The 15,481-nt window shown below is 41.0% G+C and overlaps 1 protein-coding gene across 3 annotated transcripts in view; it reads right to left on the bottom strand.

Annotated features, from left to right (window-relative positions):
- nf1a (neurofibromin 1a) overlaps positions 1 to 15,481 on the bottom strand; it is an 80,560-nt gene that overhangs the window by 29,684 nt on the left and 35,395 nt on the right. For 2 of the 3 annotated variants that reach the window (XM_074639962.1, XM_074639963.1), the window contains exons 29-35: positions 14,900 to 15,035; positions 11,090 to 11,152; positions 4,509 to 4,667; positions 3,355 to 3,452; positions 2,413 to 2,559; positions 2,095 to 2,241; positions 566 to 676 (exon numbers count right to left, since the gene is read on the bottom strand). In XM_074639962.1, coding sequence (XP_074496063.1) covers positions 566 to 676; positions 2,095 to 2,241; positions 2,413 to 2,559; positions 3,355 to 3,452; positions 4,509 to 4,667; positions 11,090 to 11,152; positions 14,900 to 15,035 — 861 coding nt within the window. The remainder of the gene's footprint in view (positions 1 to 565; positions 677 to 2,094; positions 2,242 to 2,412; positions 2,560 to 3,354; positions 3,453 to 4,508; positions 4,668 to 11,089; positions 11,153 to 14,899; positions 15,036 to 15,481) is intronic. The other variant, XM_074639964.1, reaches the window with a different exon arrangement.

Here is a 15,481-nt window from a genome sequence, read left to right as displayed (position 1 = left end):
CAAACAAGAGCAGAAGCACTGTGGGTCTACGATCTATCACTCACAGAAGAAGTTCAACCATCTGATTTCTTCAAATCTCAAAAGACCAACTGTTGCAAACATTATTTCAAACTGAGTTTGAAATCATGCCGTAGAACGCCAGATGGACTGTTGACTTAACAGAGATTCAGTGAAACTTTACTGCAAATAAAAAAACACATGAATGAAACATAGGTTGGCACTTGGTCATTTATGGACTGACTGATTAGCCTTTTACAGACTAAATAACGACAGACTGAATGCTCATGTTTTTTCTAAACTACACCTTTATGGAAAGATTTTTCAAAGGTTTTCCCAAATCCCAAATTGTAGAAAAAAATGCAGGATCAGAACCAAGCCCCCAGGAAGAGTGCCGGGCTTTGAAGCAAATATTCGTAGTGGCCTATACGGTGGAATTACAACTTCTGTGTCCGTCACATGATGCCATTGGGCCCAAAAATACTTTTTCCCATAAACTTACATTGGGAAAGAGACGTCTGTAACTCAGAGGATAAAGAAGATGAGGAGAGAAGAAAGACGGTCCTACCTGCGGGCCACGTAGTAGAACACTGGGTTGCCGGTCTTGGAGGTTCCTGCCTGGTAGAAGATGTTGAGGGTCTTTAAGGCTTTGAACTCCTCCTTCTCATGGACCTGGTGCCTACAGAACAAACCAGAGATCTGAGGATCAGTCTCACCTTCGTTTATTTATTTTGGACTTTGGACACACTTCAGGATGTATTAATATATATTATATATATATATATATATATATATATTGCTTTAATACATCCTGAAGTGTGTCCAAAGTCCAAAATAAATAAATATATATATATAATATATATATATATATATATATAATATATATATATATATATATATATATATATATATATATATATAATATATATATATAATATATATATATATATATATATATATATATATATATATATATATATATATATATATATATATATATATATATATATATATATATATATATATAAATATATATATATATATATATATATATAATATATATATATTATATAATATATTATATATATATATATATATATATATATATAATATATATATATTATATAATATATTATATAATATATATATATATATATATATATATATATATATATATATATATATATATATAAATAATAATAATATAATATAATAATATATAATTTATATATATATATAATAATATATATAATATATATATATATATATATATATATTATATTATATATATTATATTATTATATTATATTTTTAAGCCGGAGGGGAAATCTGTTCCCATAGCATTTGACAATCCTACCAATCCTACATTTAGAGTAAGTAAATATGTATTTAAAAGCAAGATTGCACACTACATCCTGCGATCAACACAAGCCAAATTCACAGAATCTCTCAGATGGTATTCTTTTTAAATGCTAACAAATTGTTATATTTTGTTTTCAATTGCAGATACCCATTTAGCTTGTATCTTAGTATCAGTTTGAGGAAGACTGATGGAGGGAACCGTCTGTGAAAAGGGTACTGAACATTGGAAAAACAGCAGTTACAAAAGCATCTCGGTATTAACGTCAGCATGAAGTCATTGTGGTTGCTGCTCGCAGGAAATAAAAGAGGAAACAAACCTCAACACAGGAACCCAATTTTAGAGGACATCTTAAAGCAATAGGGGTAGCTGTTATAAGAATAAATACAACAGAGGAACTGGGACAGTCACAGCTTTTACCAGCTGCGTAGCAAGCAGTTCTTTTCTTTATTGCAAGGAGTGATATAGTTGAATAAATAAAACCATACCAAATTGATGTAGTATTACTGCCAGTCAGTCACTCATGCAATGCAATCCAGAATTGAGTTATTTGATCAAATAAGACTTTGAAAAGTAATGTGATATAAAAATGAGAACACGAGGCTGAGCAGAGATTTAGAATCTACTGGAGTGACTCGCTTGTTTTGGGAGACGTGATGGCGGACTTTGACACGTTCAGGAGGAGATATTATGTCTATCAGGAGGAGATATTACTGTATGTATACATTAAGTCATACCTGGTCATGAACTCCTCAAACTTGGAGCTGGTCAGGTTGAGACTGGACCAGTGAGTGTCAGCCACAGGTTTGTGTTCAGGAGGTCCCAGGTAGGCCAGCAGGGTGGCCATCTTGTCAAAAGGTCGCCTCCCGACGGCCTTGTGGTCCCTGGAAATGAGATCGCAATGAATGATTTGTTTTACTTTATTTAAGCAGCATTTATACAGGTAATCCCATTGAGACTCAGGGTCTCATTGTCAAGAGAGACCAGAGTGGTAAAGAATTAGTTCATTTTTGGGATCATACAGCAGAACTCTTCATCAAATCATCCATCCTGACCTGTTGCTGGAGAGGTACTGGCCGATCCTCTCCTGGTTGTTCCACAGCAGACGGTGGAGGGCTAGCACATTACCGTCGCTGATGAAGGACAGACTGTGGTTGACCGAGTCGCTGGGCGGAGAGTCAGACGCTATGTCCAAGAAAAACCTGAGATGGAGAGAAGAGAGTACAGACAGAAGATACTCATCAGGCTCTTTTTGCCATACTAACTTTACCTCCATTCATTAAATCCATGCTCTACTTTATAACCGTGGTGGTTATGTCAATTCAACTAATATGTACATTTGGAAATTAATACCTCCACTATTTCACAGATGTTGCAGCCAGTACTACTGGCGCTACTTGGGTGTGTTTTTCCCTGTGAGTAAGACCTGGTGTCAGATTTGATAGCTTATAACATAAATAACGTTCCCGCCAACAAAACACCTCCGATAATTAAATCTATGCTCTACTTTATAGCTGCGGTGGTTATGTCAAAGCAAGCGACTAATATGCCTATTTGGAAATGACCTCCGCTAAGTGTCTTTCACTGGTGTTTCTGACCGCGAGTAGGGCACACCACAGGCCGAGCATTCGGCCCAATCTGAACAGACATATTCTGAACGGGCAGCACTGGTCCATTAAAATGCAGCAGACATTTATGACACATAAATAATGAACTGCTGGTGTGATTTACTCATCGTCATCACAATACATGATCATGTACTAGCTGAAAATGTATGCACACAGGCTTTGGTTAAACAGTGTCATAGGTCCTGACAACCTCTATAGTTTAAACCCTTTCAGAGTCCAGCAGCTGTAAAATGAACCAAAGCAATACTTGGAACCAAACTATAGTTTGGATAGTTTTTTAACCACAGTTTATGAGCCGTTATATGTGAAGCAAACAGAGTGACGGGGATCTGAATGAGGGTAGTTAGCGTCATGCTCCAAGTGTCTTACCTTCTGGCTGAATCAAAGTTGCTCTTAACAAAGTCATTAAAAGGCCTCATGTGCTCTTCTTTTGTAAACAAGACATGGTTTGCAATGCTCTGCAGAATCTGAAGAAAGGAAACAGGAATATACAACATGTATATTAAAAACAATCCAAAAAACAAACTGCTAGTCTAAGCAGGTCTTCACCTCCTTAAGTAACTGACATTATTTGCCATAGCAGATATTTGATTTTAAACACAGAGCTGTGAATAACTAATAACTAATCATAACGGGATGTTTAGTCTAATTCTCTACTGCTATTTTTGGTAGTAGTAGAACAGCAGTTCCACTTAGAAGCTGCTATCTCTGATACAGTATTGGGCTACCAGATGCCCAATGTTACCAGTTTTGATGTGTCCAAGTGCTTCCATGGTAGTGTTTGACCACCTATGTGCTGAGCTGAGGTTATACTGTGTGGAGTGGCAGAGAAGGTAAATCTTTTGCATGCAGCAGTTTTCACTTGTTTCTATGTGTGTGTTTGAGGAAGGTGAGAACTGACCGTGGGCCTACGTTGCTCTTCATGCTAAACCTGTTGAGTGCCTCTGTACTTTGACTTTTGGATGGAGTCTCCACCCTGCATGTCGGATTAAGTCACTTGTTGTGCCCCTCCATTTTCTTCACACCAATTCTGAACAATTTTTAACCACCAAGCCAGAATGTAATCTGCCTTTGTAGCATGAAGAGTAACCTGCAGCTAAAACGTCATTACCGGAATAACTGCATTTCAAGGTCAGACTACAACTGTTGCGTGGTGGCATTGATAAGGTTTGGAGAAGGAGTCTTTGTTCACTAAATACAGGCTCCTGCGTGGATTTTTCCAGGGAAATGGGAGTAGTAGTTTCAACACAACTGAATGGTGACAATGGATTTAACCATGACAGCAGTCATAATTCCACATCCTTCCACTCCGCTTATTATGCCCTTTACCCATAATTACATATCAAAATGAACAGGCACATAGCCTGGCTTAGTTGTTGTGTCCTAAATAAGAATCACTAACACATTTTCATATCTGTGGATTTACTGTACCCTATGTGACACAATCACACAACAGTATGACTTAATCATCTGTTTGCCTCTAGTCAGCTTCATCACAGAAGCATCATATTCACCAGCCTTACCTTGGACATGAGTTTGAGACCCCGTTCTATCCTGGGTAGGGGCTTCTTTTCCAAGATGCCGGCCTCATAGGGAGACACAATAGCTGGGTTGACAAAACGCAGAAACATGGCGCTGCCCACCGCACCGATGCTGTTCTGTGGGAAACGCTGACGCACCACCTGTGTGAGGGAGGATGGAGGGAACAAGGGAAGACAAAGGAGGGGAAAACAAAGGGGAAATGTGGAACGGATGGAACAGAAGAGAGAGGTTTGAGCAAAGGGAAGGAAAACATATTGAAAATGGATTTCAGTACATTAAAGAGCAAAGGAGGGAATGATGAGAATAACAAAATACACATGTATCAATGTGTGTAACAGAGCAGAGTAAGGTGAGCCGTGGCCAAAACAGTCAAAGATGTCAGGTTCAGAAGGAGGGACAGTGGAGGAAGACATATGAAGAGAGACTTAGAAACAATCCCAGTTCATGTTGGGCTGTAACAGGAGCTAGAAAAGGTTCTTATTCCGGTTACAGCCCAAGAGAGAAAAAAAGAAAAGGAAGAGCAAGACAAGGAACCCAACTGTCTCCTCTCTGTTGGTGAAGAATGAAAAGTGGAAGTCATCAGAAAATAAAAAAAGAAGGCGGATGACAGATGTAGAGCGTGAGTTGTGGTGCGAAGCAGTGGATGAGCCGTACAGGTGAAAAATCCATAAATATCACAACCATCACATCTTGCTTTAAAGCAAAGCAGAGCTGCGTGTGTGAGACACAGTCCAGAGGGGGAACACGGTAACGTCAGAAGCTCCAGAATCGGACACGTTGGTGCTGCTGAGAGTCGAGCTCCATGTCAGTCAATAAAACTGAAGCATGACTGCCGACATGAAGTAGTTCTTGGAACATCTATCATGTTTACTGTGATGGATGATCTCTAACATGGATTATCAGAGCCAGACCATTCTAAGGTTTAATAGTGAGTATCGTTATCCTCTGTTCCTCAACTATCTATTGAGAAGCTCATGTAGATTTTGCCGGTAGAAATTCCAGTTTATTACAACTTCAGGCTTATTTAGTCGTCATTCATATCAGTAAAAATAACATTACACTCACCAAGTTCATTTTTATACATATCTTAAGGCAAGCAGTCAGAGGATGGTGAACAGACAGGCTGGAAACAAACCTTCAGGTTACTCAAACTTATTTGGACTAAACTAAAACTATGACCCAAACATCCATCACACTTTAAACACAAAGTCCTGCTGCAGCATAAACCTGCTGTAGCACCGGGACAGTGTGTGCAGACGGGTTTCCTGTACAATGAGGGATTGTTACAGACATTTTGGATGCACTTTGGATGCGTGCACGCATTTCCTGCAACAAGTAATGTTTATCTACTCTCACTCTCGTCCCTGCTGGAGTTGGTCTAGGACACTGAGGACAAATGTACAGCAGCACACAGGAGGGCCGCCCTCGAAGCCTAAAAAGGCAACAAAAAAAAAAGCCGAATGCGAGGTGTCTTTGTTAAAACGTTCACGATGGCTGCATGTGCAGCATTGTGCAGCATGTGTGGAGTTGTCGTCTTTCGGCTGGTTGCTGGTGTGTATTTGAAGCAGTAACCATCAACAAGGTTTTAAACATTGCCTGGTTGCCATGGTTCAGGAACCATGCAGCAGTCCTGATGAACCTGTGGCTTTTTTCCAACCTGTCCGATCATCTGAACACTTTTATTACTATTACTATGTATTACTATTACTGCCCTGTCGGACTTCGTTGTAGCAATGTCGCCCAATCCCAAATCGCACGTTAAAACACGTTACTCTACATGTTATCATACCTCATAGAGATGATGGCCAAAACGACGAGAATAAGACCCACGTTGTAATAAACTGCAATTAATCTATAATACAAGGTTTAGACGGCTGGAAACTGAAGTTATAACAACGATAAAATGTGCTACCATCTAATCTTTCTGTCTTAAAGTGATGACAGGTTGTCACTGTGTTCAAAAATATTTTAATGTCCACAGAAGCTTCTCAAACAAAGTTGTTCTCCGCCCACCTGTATACTCAGCATGCTCCTAACACTCACTGTTCCAAATTTGTCCATTTCAGTATCAGTTTATAGCTACTACAAGGAACTTATTTTGTGTTGATTTTGGGCGGTCTCTGTGGACAAAAGCGGTAGTGTTTCCGAGCACCAGAGTCCCTTTAGAAAACCTCTAATTTTACTGCAGCCGGTTGTGACAGTCTGTCCCGCTAAGTCCTGGTTCTGGTTCTCCAGAGTCAGCTGAAGGAGTTTCAGGTGAACCTGCATGATTTCGTCTGACTTCGCCGGACTTGGCCCTGATGACAAGCATTCAAAATAACTATGTAGAAATGGCCAATCTTCTCTCTAATGGTCTAATTTCCTTCTGTAGGTCATATAGAGGCATCGGGTTTACACTGAGACTGTTTCATAACCAGTTAAAGTTCCTTGTAGTAACCTGATGTATGGGTATGTTGTTAAAAATGGACTAAGAAGCACATCAGGAGTCATGTCCGATAAAGGGAATACTGACGTTAGGCCACACAACACATACTGTCTCTACATGCATGAGCACACACACTCATACATTCACTGTCCAACAAACCAGAGATCATTTTCAGCTCCCTCTCTTTTCAGGAGATCATTTTCAGTTCCATAAACTAGACCTGGACGTCTTTGTTCTCTCTACTATTTGGCAGACTGCATGACGCGCACTGTAGAATTAGACAATTACAGCAAATTGGCAAAGTAGACAAATTCAAAGAGTAGAATGGCTTACACTGATTAACATCAGGTCTATGACGTCTAATCGATAACCTCATTAGTTTTGCAGATATTTGCTCATAAAAATGTTGACCTGAAGATGGCACTAGATGAAAAGTAAGAGGATCACCAAAGTTATTAAAAATGCATCCTGTCAGGGGAACCTGACTAGTGTGTACCAAATTTGCTGAGTGTTGAGATATTTCACTCAATCCGGGTCAGCACCGGCATGTTTGCAGCTACACCTCCCTTTAGTTGTACCTGTCAGTCACATGCTGCTATGATGCAGACCTTGGGTGCATTCAATAGCTTCACTTTGTGGCTATTTCATTGTGCTTTACAGCCAAAATCTAATACTGCCTATTTTCATTGTAAACAGAATTGCAAATGAAGCATTACTTCAACATCCAGAAGGAAATATTAACAGCTTTACCATGTCTTAAATAAATGACGGTAGATGGAATAGCTTGATAGAAAATGAGGCCTCCTGGAAAGAAATCCACACATAATTGACTTCATAATAGTTCAGACTGAAAAATGGATTCTCTCGACATTATCCATGAATTCCATTATCTCAAACTCATCTTGATTTATATCACAAACAGCTTCAACCTGCCGTCAGCTCATCCGTAAATCAGAGAAAAAAGATAGTTGGTCTGTTGAGAGTATGGACTACATTCCCAAAAGACGGCGTCAAACAATACCATCTCCATGGCAATATATAAAGTAATCATCACGGTACACTCTAGTAGATCTCCCTCAAGATTAACAGAGAACCTATTACTGTAATCTGACACGTTGTACAGAGAATTAAACCAGAATTAATCTATCTAGCACTCCCACAACAGCAGTTATTCTATACGGTCTGCAATGCAGTAATCAGACACATCAGTGACACTGCTTAGGTTGGAGTTCTGTAAAGATGCTGGACCCGTCTGTTGTGTTGGCTTCCAATGCCCGAGGAGCTTTTAGCCATTTGAAATGTCTAAAATAGCCTCATTGATACTGACGAGTCAGTGACTCTATAGCTTCTACAGAATCCTCACTACTTACAGTACTTCTGCTACTTCAGAGCCGTGAGGAGGCCATGCTGCAATATTTCCTTTTTAGGGACCTTCAAATCCATTTTTCAGGTTTTTCTGGGTCGCCATTGGAATCCATTGCAAATATTGTGCATCTAAGCTGACTACAGCTGCCGTCCTCCATGAACAATAACCAACTAGAGACACCCATCAAGTCTCTAAATGTCCTTTAACTTTAAACGTTCTCTTGGTCTCATTTAACAGTGCTCTCTGAAACGCAGCAGTTCAGGTTAATTAAACTGAAACCCTACAAGGTTTCCATACTGATGCTTCTATCCACCATTAGCTGCCCTCTAACAACCAGGTATCATGCCAAAGCGTGTAATAGACCCGCCTGTCCACCACAGGACACGTTTTGCCTCGACGAGGCGTGAATATTACACGCCTGTATGAACGTGCAGTACCAGCAGGGGGCAACAAAGCCACCGATTTAGGTCCAGGCAAGAAAACCACTGATTTAGGTTCAGGGAAATCGTCATGTTTTAACCAACCCAACCAAAGAAGGCAATGAGTATGAGCCAATCAGAGTATGGCGGCTAATGCCTTCGCCATAGCAGGAGTCATAATTTAGCCTGCTGGGAAATTACTGACGTAATCACCCAGATTTTAGCTCCTATGTTTGAAATGAGGCATTTCGGGAGGTTTATGACTGGATCTGTGAAGCCCTCACATCACCAGATAATCTCGGCTGAATGTCGGTACTGACCAAAGTCCCAGACCAGATTTCGGGAGAGGAGAATCAGCCCAAAACTCCTGTAGTCTGAGCCTGGTTTAACAGTCTGATAGTTTCATCTCTGTGGTTCTGGTACAGAATTGAGCCTTGAGCATGTTTAGCTTACAGTATCTTAGCACAAAGACTGGAAGCTTCGCATTTGTTTCTCTTCTGTTGACACAGCTAGGAATAATATTAAGACATATATATAAGAACCTTAGTTTTCAATTTCAAAGCATCATTTCCAAAATTCACATTTCAAAAGTTTTAAGTTTAAACTACACTCTTGCTCAGCTTGTCAACGATCGTGCTCCAAGTCCCTCACTAATATGTAATGTGGTTTTAACCTATCAGCGCTGCCTCAGTACATTGGTAAGAAGATCAGTGGTGCTTGCTCTGTCTTAGTGTGTCACTCACAGGCAGCTGGGTTCACCCACTCAATATGTGAAATGAAAAAATAAAAACTACACCAAAAAATAATGTCTAAATAACAATGTCTTAACATTCTCCAAACTATTTTTTGTCCACAAGCCTGAATCTCAATAGCATGTGTACAGGCTGCCGTTCAGTATTATCATTATATCATGTATTATATATTCAGAGGCAGCATGAATGTCAAAAGTCAGAGGAAGGGCATCAAGGAGATAAGCAGAGCAGGTTTGCTGAAGGGGTTGCACACTGCAGCAAAGACATGAGTTTCTCATGACATCCACATTGTTTTAATGATTTGATGAATCCATTGAAGCAAAAACACTTCTGACCTGAGGGAGGTGGTAAGTGTCCTTATTTTTGGCATGCATCAACTACTGCTTTATTTAAATATCATGGATGTCAGATGAACTCTGTTCAAGGAAGAGCGACGGCCCATGAAAGACGCTCTAATGCCTCTGATATACGTGCTTTTAAGTCTGCGTTTATGCACACGAAGGCTATCCTGCCATCCTGGGTGTGTACCAATAGCCACTTCCATTGTGGATCCGGTTCCCATTTGGGTATAGTTCCCAGATTTGCTGCGTTCTTGTTCTAACGGTGCCACGGATCTCTTATTTTAATGTCTCCTTGTTCTTTTTTTTATCTGTATAAAGTAACATACAAGTCATTTAGGTAATGCTAACAGGCTTGTCATTTTTAGCCAGCGCTGACCACAGCTTTCAAAAGGTTGAAATCTTCTGTGGCTAATTCACCTCATGTCTGTAAGTAACTTAACACCAAGCCAGAATGAAAAGAAACATGGCTGGCATCACAGCCACTTCTCTAATATCAACACTGCTGCTTCATAACCAATCATCATATTCACCATACCACACTCCTTCAGGTGGGGGATTGTTGTTAGATGAAAGAATTAATGTGATCCAGAGTCCACCGTGAACCTGCACGCACTTAAGAATCAAGCACAAGAGTTTGAGAGAGAGCAAATCTGCCCATGAGCACTAATATTTGAGTGTGAGTGATGAGGTTCTGGGAAAACTCTCAAATTCAAAGACATTGCTCTTCATATGCGGTGGGAAACAGAAACCATACAGCTGAGGAATCCAACCCATGACAGAGGAAGGCCAGTTTATCAGAATATTTCATCTAAAGATCATTCATGTCTTTTATAAAGCCATGTCAGCTGGGGCAGGTGTGTGTGTGTGTGTGTGTGAGGGCTGATTTATTAAAATTAGTCATATAAGATGGAGAAACATGATCTGAGTGCAGATGAAATGTTCTGAGAAAATGTCTCCTGGAGAGCAAACACAGAGTCCAGAAAGAAAAGACAAGAGAGAGAAAGCCACGGTTTCCTGGGAACGGTTAATTGAAAAAACATCAAATGGCGCTGATATTAGTAGAATGATTTTAAGAGAGGGTTGTACACAAAGCTGAATATGGAGAAAAGAATAAAAACTTCCAGAGAGACACCAAATTAAAAACCAAATTTTGAAAAATGAAGAAATAAAATAAATAAAATGAATAAAATGCAAAAAAGTTGTTTTTTTTTGCTTTAGGGGGAAAAGTGTCTGAGGGAAAATAGATTCTCCAAACTTACTGCTTTTTTGTTTTCCTTTTTTTCTTTTACTGTTGCTTTATTCAGTAGAGAGTGGCAAGTAGCCTACAGAACAGAGATGAGCACAATCATGGTCACAGCACCAGCTACACACACACACAACCACACACACACACACTTACACACAGCCCTAACCAGTCAAGGTGTACGCACATTCACATCTAGTAAAACACAGGAAAATCAAAGCTGCTGTTAGAGAAGAGATCATCACTGCTCAGGGAACTTGAAGCGTGTCCATGCATGTGCTAGCGTGGTTTGACTGCAGCAGACTCTATTATTGTGTATGTGCGTGCGTGCGTGTGTGTGTGTGTGTGTCTGTCTGTCTGTGTGTGTCTGTGCCTACACAGTTGCAAAAGGAAATCCAAGATGGGGAATGAGAAATCAAAGATGTCAACACATGGAAAATACAAAATCTGTGATCAAAACCCAGCTCGTGTTTTATGGGTGTGGGCGTGAAGAATTCTGAATTAGTAATAAATGTAACACCTTAACAATAAAGTTTTTCATTCAGCTGTTGGACATGAGCAGACGGAGCTGAGGAGCTCCCTGAGTGTCCACTTTAGTAATGGGGAGACAGCAGCAGCAGCAACAGCAGCAGCAGCAGCAGTAGTAGCAGCAGCAGCGGTGTGAGGCTGCTTGGACATTCAGGTGGAAAAGACGCAGAGGTCAAACGCAAAGTTCAGTGGAAATGGTACGTGTGTTTTGAGGTTAGACTATAATATCTTTCATTTGATAGATAGATTTGGTGAAACAGGCCAGTCAGTTGCTGTGATCACACCTAATCCATCGTTTTTTGGGCACGGACAGTAAGGACATGTCCCTACCAATGTGTTTTAACTATGTGAAAAAATCTTGGCATTTTAACTCCATATCTAAACTCCACAGGGTTAACAGGAAAGGTCTGCTCGGCTGCCAGGTTTACATGTGTCTGCAAAAAGAGTGAGATATGGATATGGAGGATATACCTGACCTGATCTGGCAACCCTCTGGCTGTAATACGCTGTCTGTGACATGAATGGAAGCAGATGGTGCAGTATTTATGGATGAAAAGATCATCAAACTTTACTGGATATACAGTAACTAATATTGCTCAGTGGCCAAGTGTTGGATAAGTTGTGTTTATAAATTCATTATTGCAAGTAAACAGATGGAGGTCATCACGTGGTTTAGATTCAAAGTGAAACCAAACATACACCCTTGGTATCGCTGTTTACAAACTCAACAAAGCGCAGCTACGTTGTCATAGCCAATGCAGCTCACTGCTGTGCTGGTACTGTATGTGGGTGCTGAATATTGAGTTAAAATACTCTAGCTAACGTACGGGCCGAGCAGTTGTCCTGCAGACAGGAGTTGTAGATCTTTCTCCAGGGAGCGCCCTGCTGGCCTCGTGTTTTAAGGTACCACAGTTCACATCCAGCCAGAGAGCTTTACTGCGGGTTGTTCCCATCTGTCTGTCTTCTCGTTTCCGGTCATCTCTCTACTGCTCACCATCACAAACCAAAGGCAAAGAATGATCCCTAAAATAATATTTGTGTGTCCTTTGAGATCCTGGTAATGATCAGCTGATATGGCAACACAGGAAATGTACAACTGTGCACATGTTTCTTTCTCCATTCTTTTGGTCCAACAGAGTAGAGTCTAGGCTGACACCGTATGGCAATGCAAAGGATTAGGTGTGATCACACTGTCACCATCGCATGTCTGACAGGGGACTCACTGCAGTGTGGTGTGGGAGAATGTTACCCAGTAGTCTATCTTACCCCATCTGAACATGGTTCTTCAACCAGAGCCCCATTTTACTAGCTTTTGCCAGTGTCAGTAAGTATGGCCCCATCTCCATCTGGTATGAACATCTGGATATGTCATCCACATACAGATAATGTTACTGGATCAGGGGTCTTTGCATCAACACCTGGTCTTATATTAAATATGGGGCCTATTACTGCTGCATCATCACTGTTCAGACTTTTACTGCATGGCACCTGGAGCAGAAGCAGCATCAGCAGCAGCAGCAGCTTTTTGTTAGTGTTTTATTCTTGGTGGAGAAAGTGAGCCATGCATCAACACACCAACACTGCACTGTGAATACTACTTTCATATTTCTAAATTTGAGCTCTGCAAGTACGGATTAGTGTTTTGCTCTCTATTATCTGAGTTGATGTCAATGATGTCAACATCATCATTCAGGGCGTTTTCACACCTGTAGTTCATTTGCTCTGGTCTGAATCAGGGACCAAATTGTTACCATGTTGCCTCGAGTTTGGTTTGTGTTGGTTTGTGCGATCGCCCTGAGAGGGTAAACGCTCCAGGGTTCGATTCAACCGAACTAAACAAGGCAGGTGTGAATACGCCCTGGGACAGCAGTGTGCAGTGTACAGTCAATCTAGTGGGCCATTATGTTAAGATGTACTGTGGATGATACAATATACAGTAAATATGTATTAGTATACATCTGTAGAGCAGGACTGGCGTTTGAAATGACGGTGTTGTGCCATTAGATTTGAATCCCTCAACCAAATGAATGATTTGTGACTCAGTATTTATATATGGACCATTGTCAAACACACTTACTGTGTTTAAATTAGGATATTGTGATGGTCATTTTTTTCTATATTTTTCGGGCATTTTATAATCTCTTATTCCAGGATCAGACTACACAATATTTTTGACGGTTACGATGGTCACTATGTCAGATAAGACAATTGAGAGTCATAAATTCTTGTCGTGACTTGGCAGCGACACATGACAGACTACACGTTGGTCCCGTTCCGACAATACACACTCTCCCGGCACCCCTGTCTTAATATACAAGCTTACCGGGGCCGACCATGTAAAGGGGCCCAGGAGACTCAGGGGGAAAACAATACAAATATAATTCACAGGGAGAAGCAAAAGCGGGCGCGCAACGGGATGCTCCATGCGCAAAGACGCAACGGCGGTGGTGTTTTTTACTCTGACACAACCTAAATTGAATATTCTACCGCAAGGTCTGACAGCAGTTGCGCTGGGAAGATCCAATGACATCATTCTGCATAACAAGTAGCCATGTGCTTCTGTTTACAGCTGTCAAATTCACGGAACACGTCGTGGAAACCCCCCCAAAAAAATCATGCTAGACTTTCTGTCGAGACGTCGTGAGGCGTCACAGACGCGGCGTCGGTTGTCGTGTACTATGACACATTACACGAGATAAAACGATCGATTGTTGCACACGACATTCATTTATCGTTCCCGATCCGAGTCGACACCGTACGACGGCCCTGTCGGGCTATAATCGGGCTGATATTGTGTAGTCTGAACCGGGCATTCCTCGAAATGATACTCGTCAGCTTAATGGATAATGAAAATCATTGTTAGCTGCAGCCCTATCTGAGTAGTAGTCCTGCTGCCAGAGATTACAGTACATTCTATCAGTTTTTACTGGAAAGCAACGCAGTGAGGACAGTAAACTGTTGTGGTGGCAAAATCTAGGAAAGCAAGGACTGTTTTACAATCAGTTTAGTGTCCCATGGTGTTTCAGGGGGTTTCTGCCCTTACTGTATGTAGCTAAAGTCTTGAGGAGCATTGAGCATGTGGAACTTTTGGGATATATGAGAATGATCGAACAGAAAGGTCTTGATGTTTTGGTCCAGCAGGACGTATCGAGTTGAAAGGTATGTACAGGTGTGCATTGAGCGGGAAGGCAGGAGCTTGAAATGTGTAAGTGAGGTAAGGGCAGAGAGGCTGGTGAGCAGCTGGGGGCCATGGTGGAGTGAGAGAGAGAGAGATAGGGGGAGTGGGAGGGGGGTCTACCTGGTAAAGACAGTGGCAAACACTGCGGAGCTGTGGGGGGAACTCGTTGGATGAACCGATGATGGCCTGGAAGAAGCGCTCAGTGATCTGCAGCAGGTTCCTCTGGTTCTCCTCCAGGTTCTCACCTTGTTCCAGCCTGACGACACAAACACAGAGCTCCTCTTTCAATTCTCAGGCTTCATGTTCCACAGACATCCGGGCCAGGATGAATACAATTTACTGAGTCTTATAAAACTGTCACTTATGAGTCAATAACAATTTGGAATTAAAATCTTTGTAGAAAGAGTCTAAAAGGAACTTTGATCACAGTCCCGGTGGGATCCTTCAGTGCTGTGACGATGCAATTATGTAAACAGCGCTATAAAAATAAATGAATGTTATATTCTTTATTATACTCTGACAGAAATGGAAACAACTTCGCCGAATTACATACAATAGAAAAAATCCTCAACAACACATTTGAATGGCACGAGAGCTATGGTCCTTATTATACTATAGTGCACCACTTTCTCGCACTTCAAAAAGTTCAAATCCAGAGAAAGCGGCGAGGATGGGGAGAGATCCCGCGCTGCTGGCTCCGAT

The sequence above is a fragment of the Sebastes fasciatus genome, chromosome 7 (assembly GCF_043250625.1).
Source record: "Sebastes fasciatus isolate fSebFas1 chromosome 7, fSebFas1.pri, whole genome shotgun sequence".
Classification (NCBI taxonomy): Eukaryota; Metazoa; Chordata; class Actinopteri; order Perciformes; family Sebastidae; genus Sebastes; species Sebastes fasciatus.
Note: the sequence above shows the minus strand (reverse complement) of the source record. Positions and strands in the feature narration are given on the sequence as shown.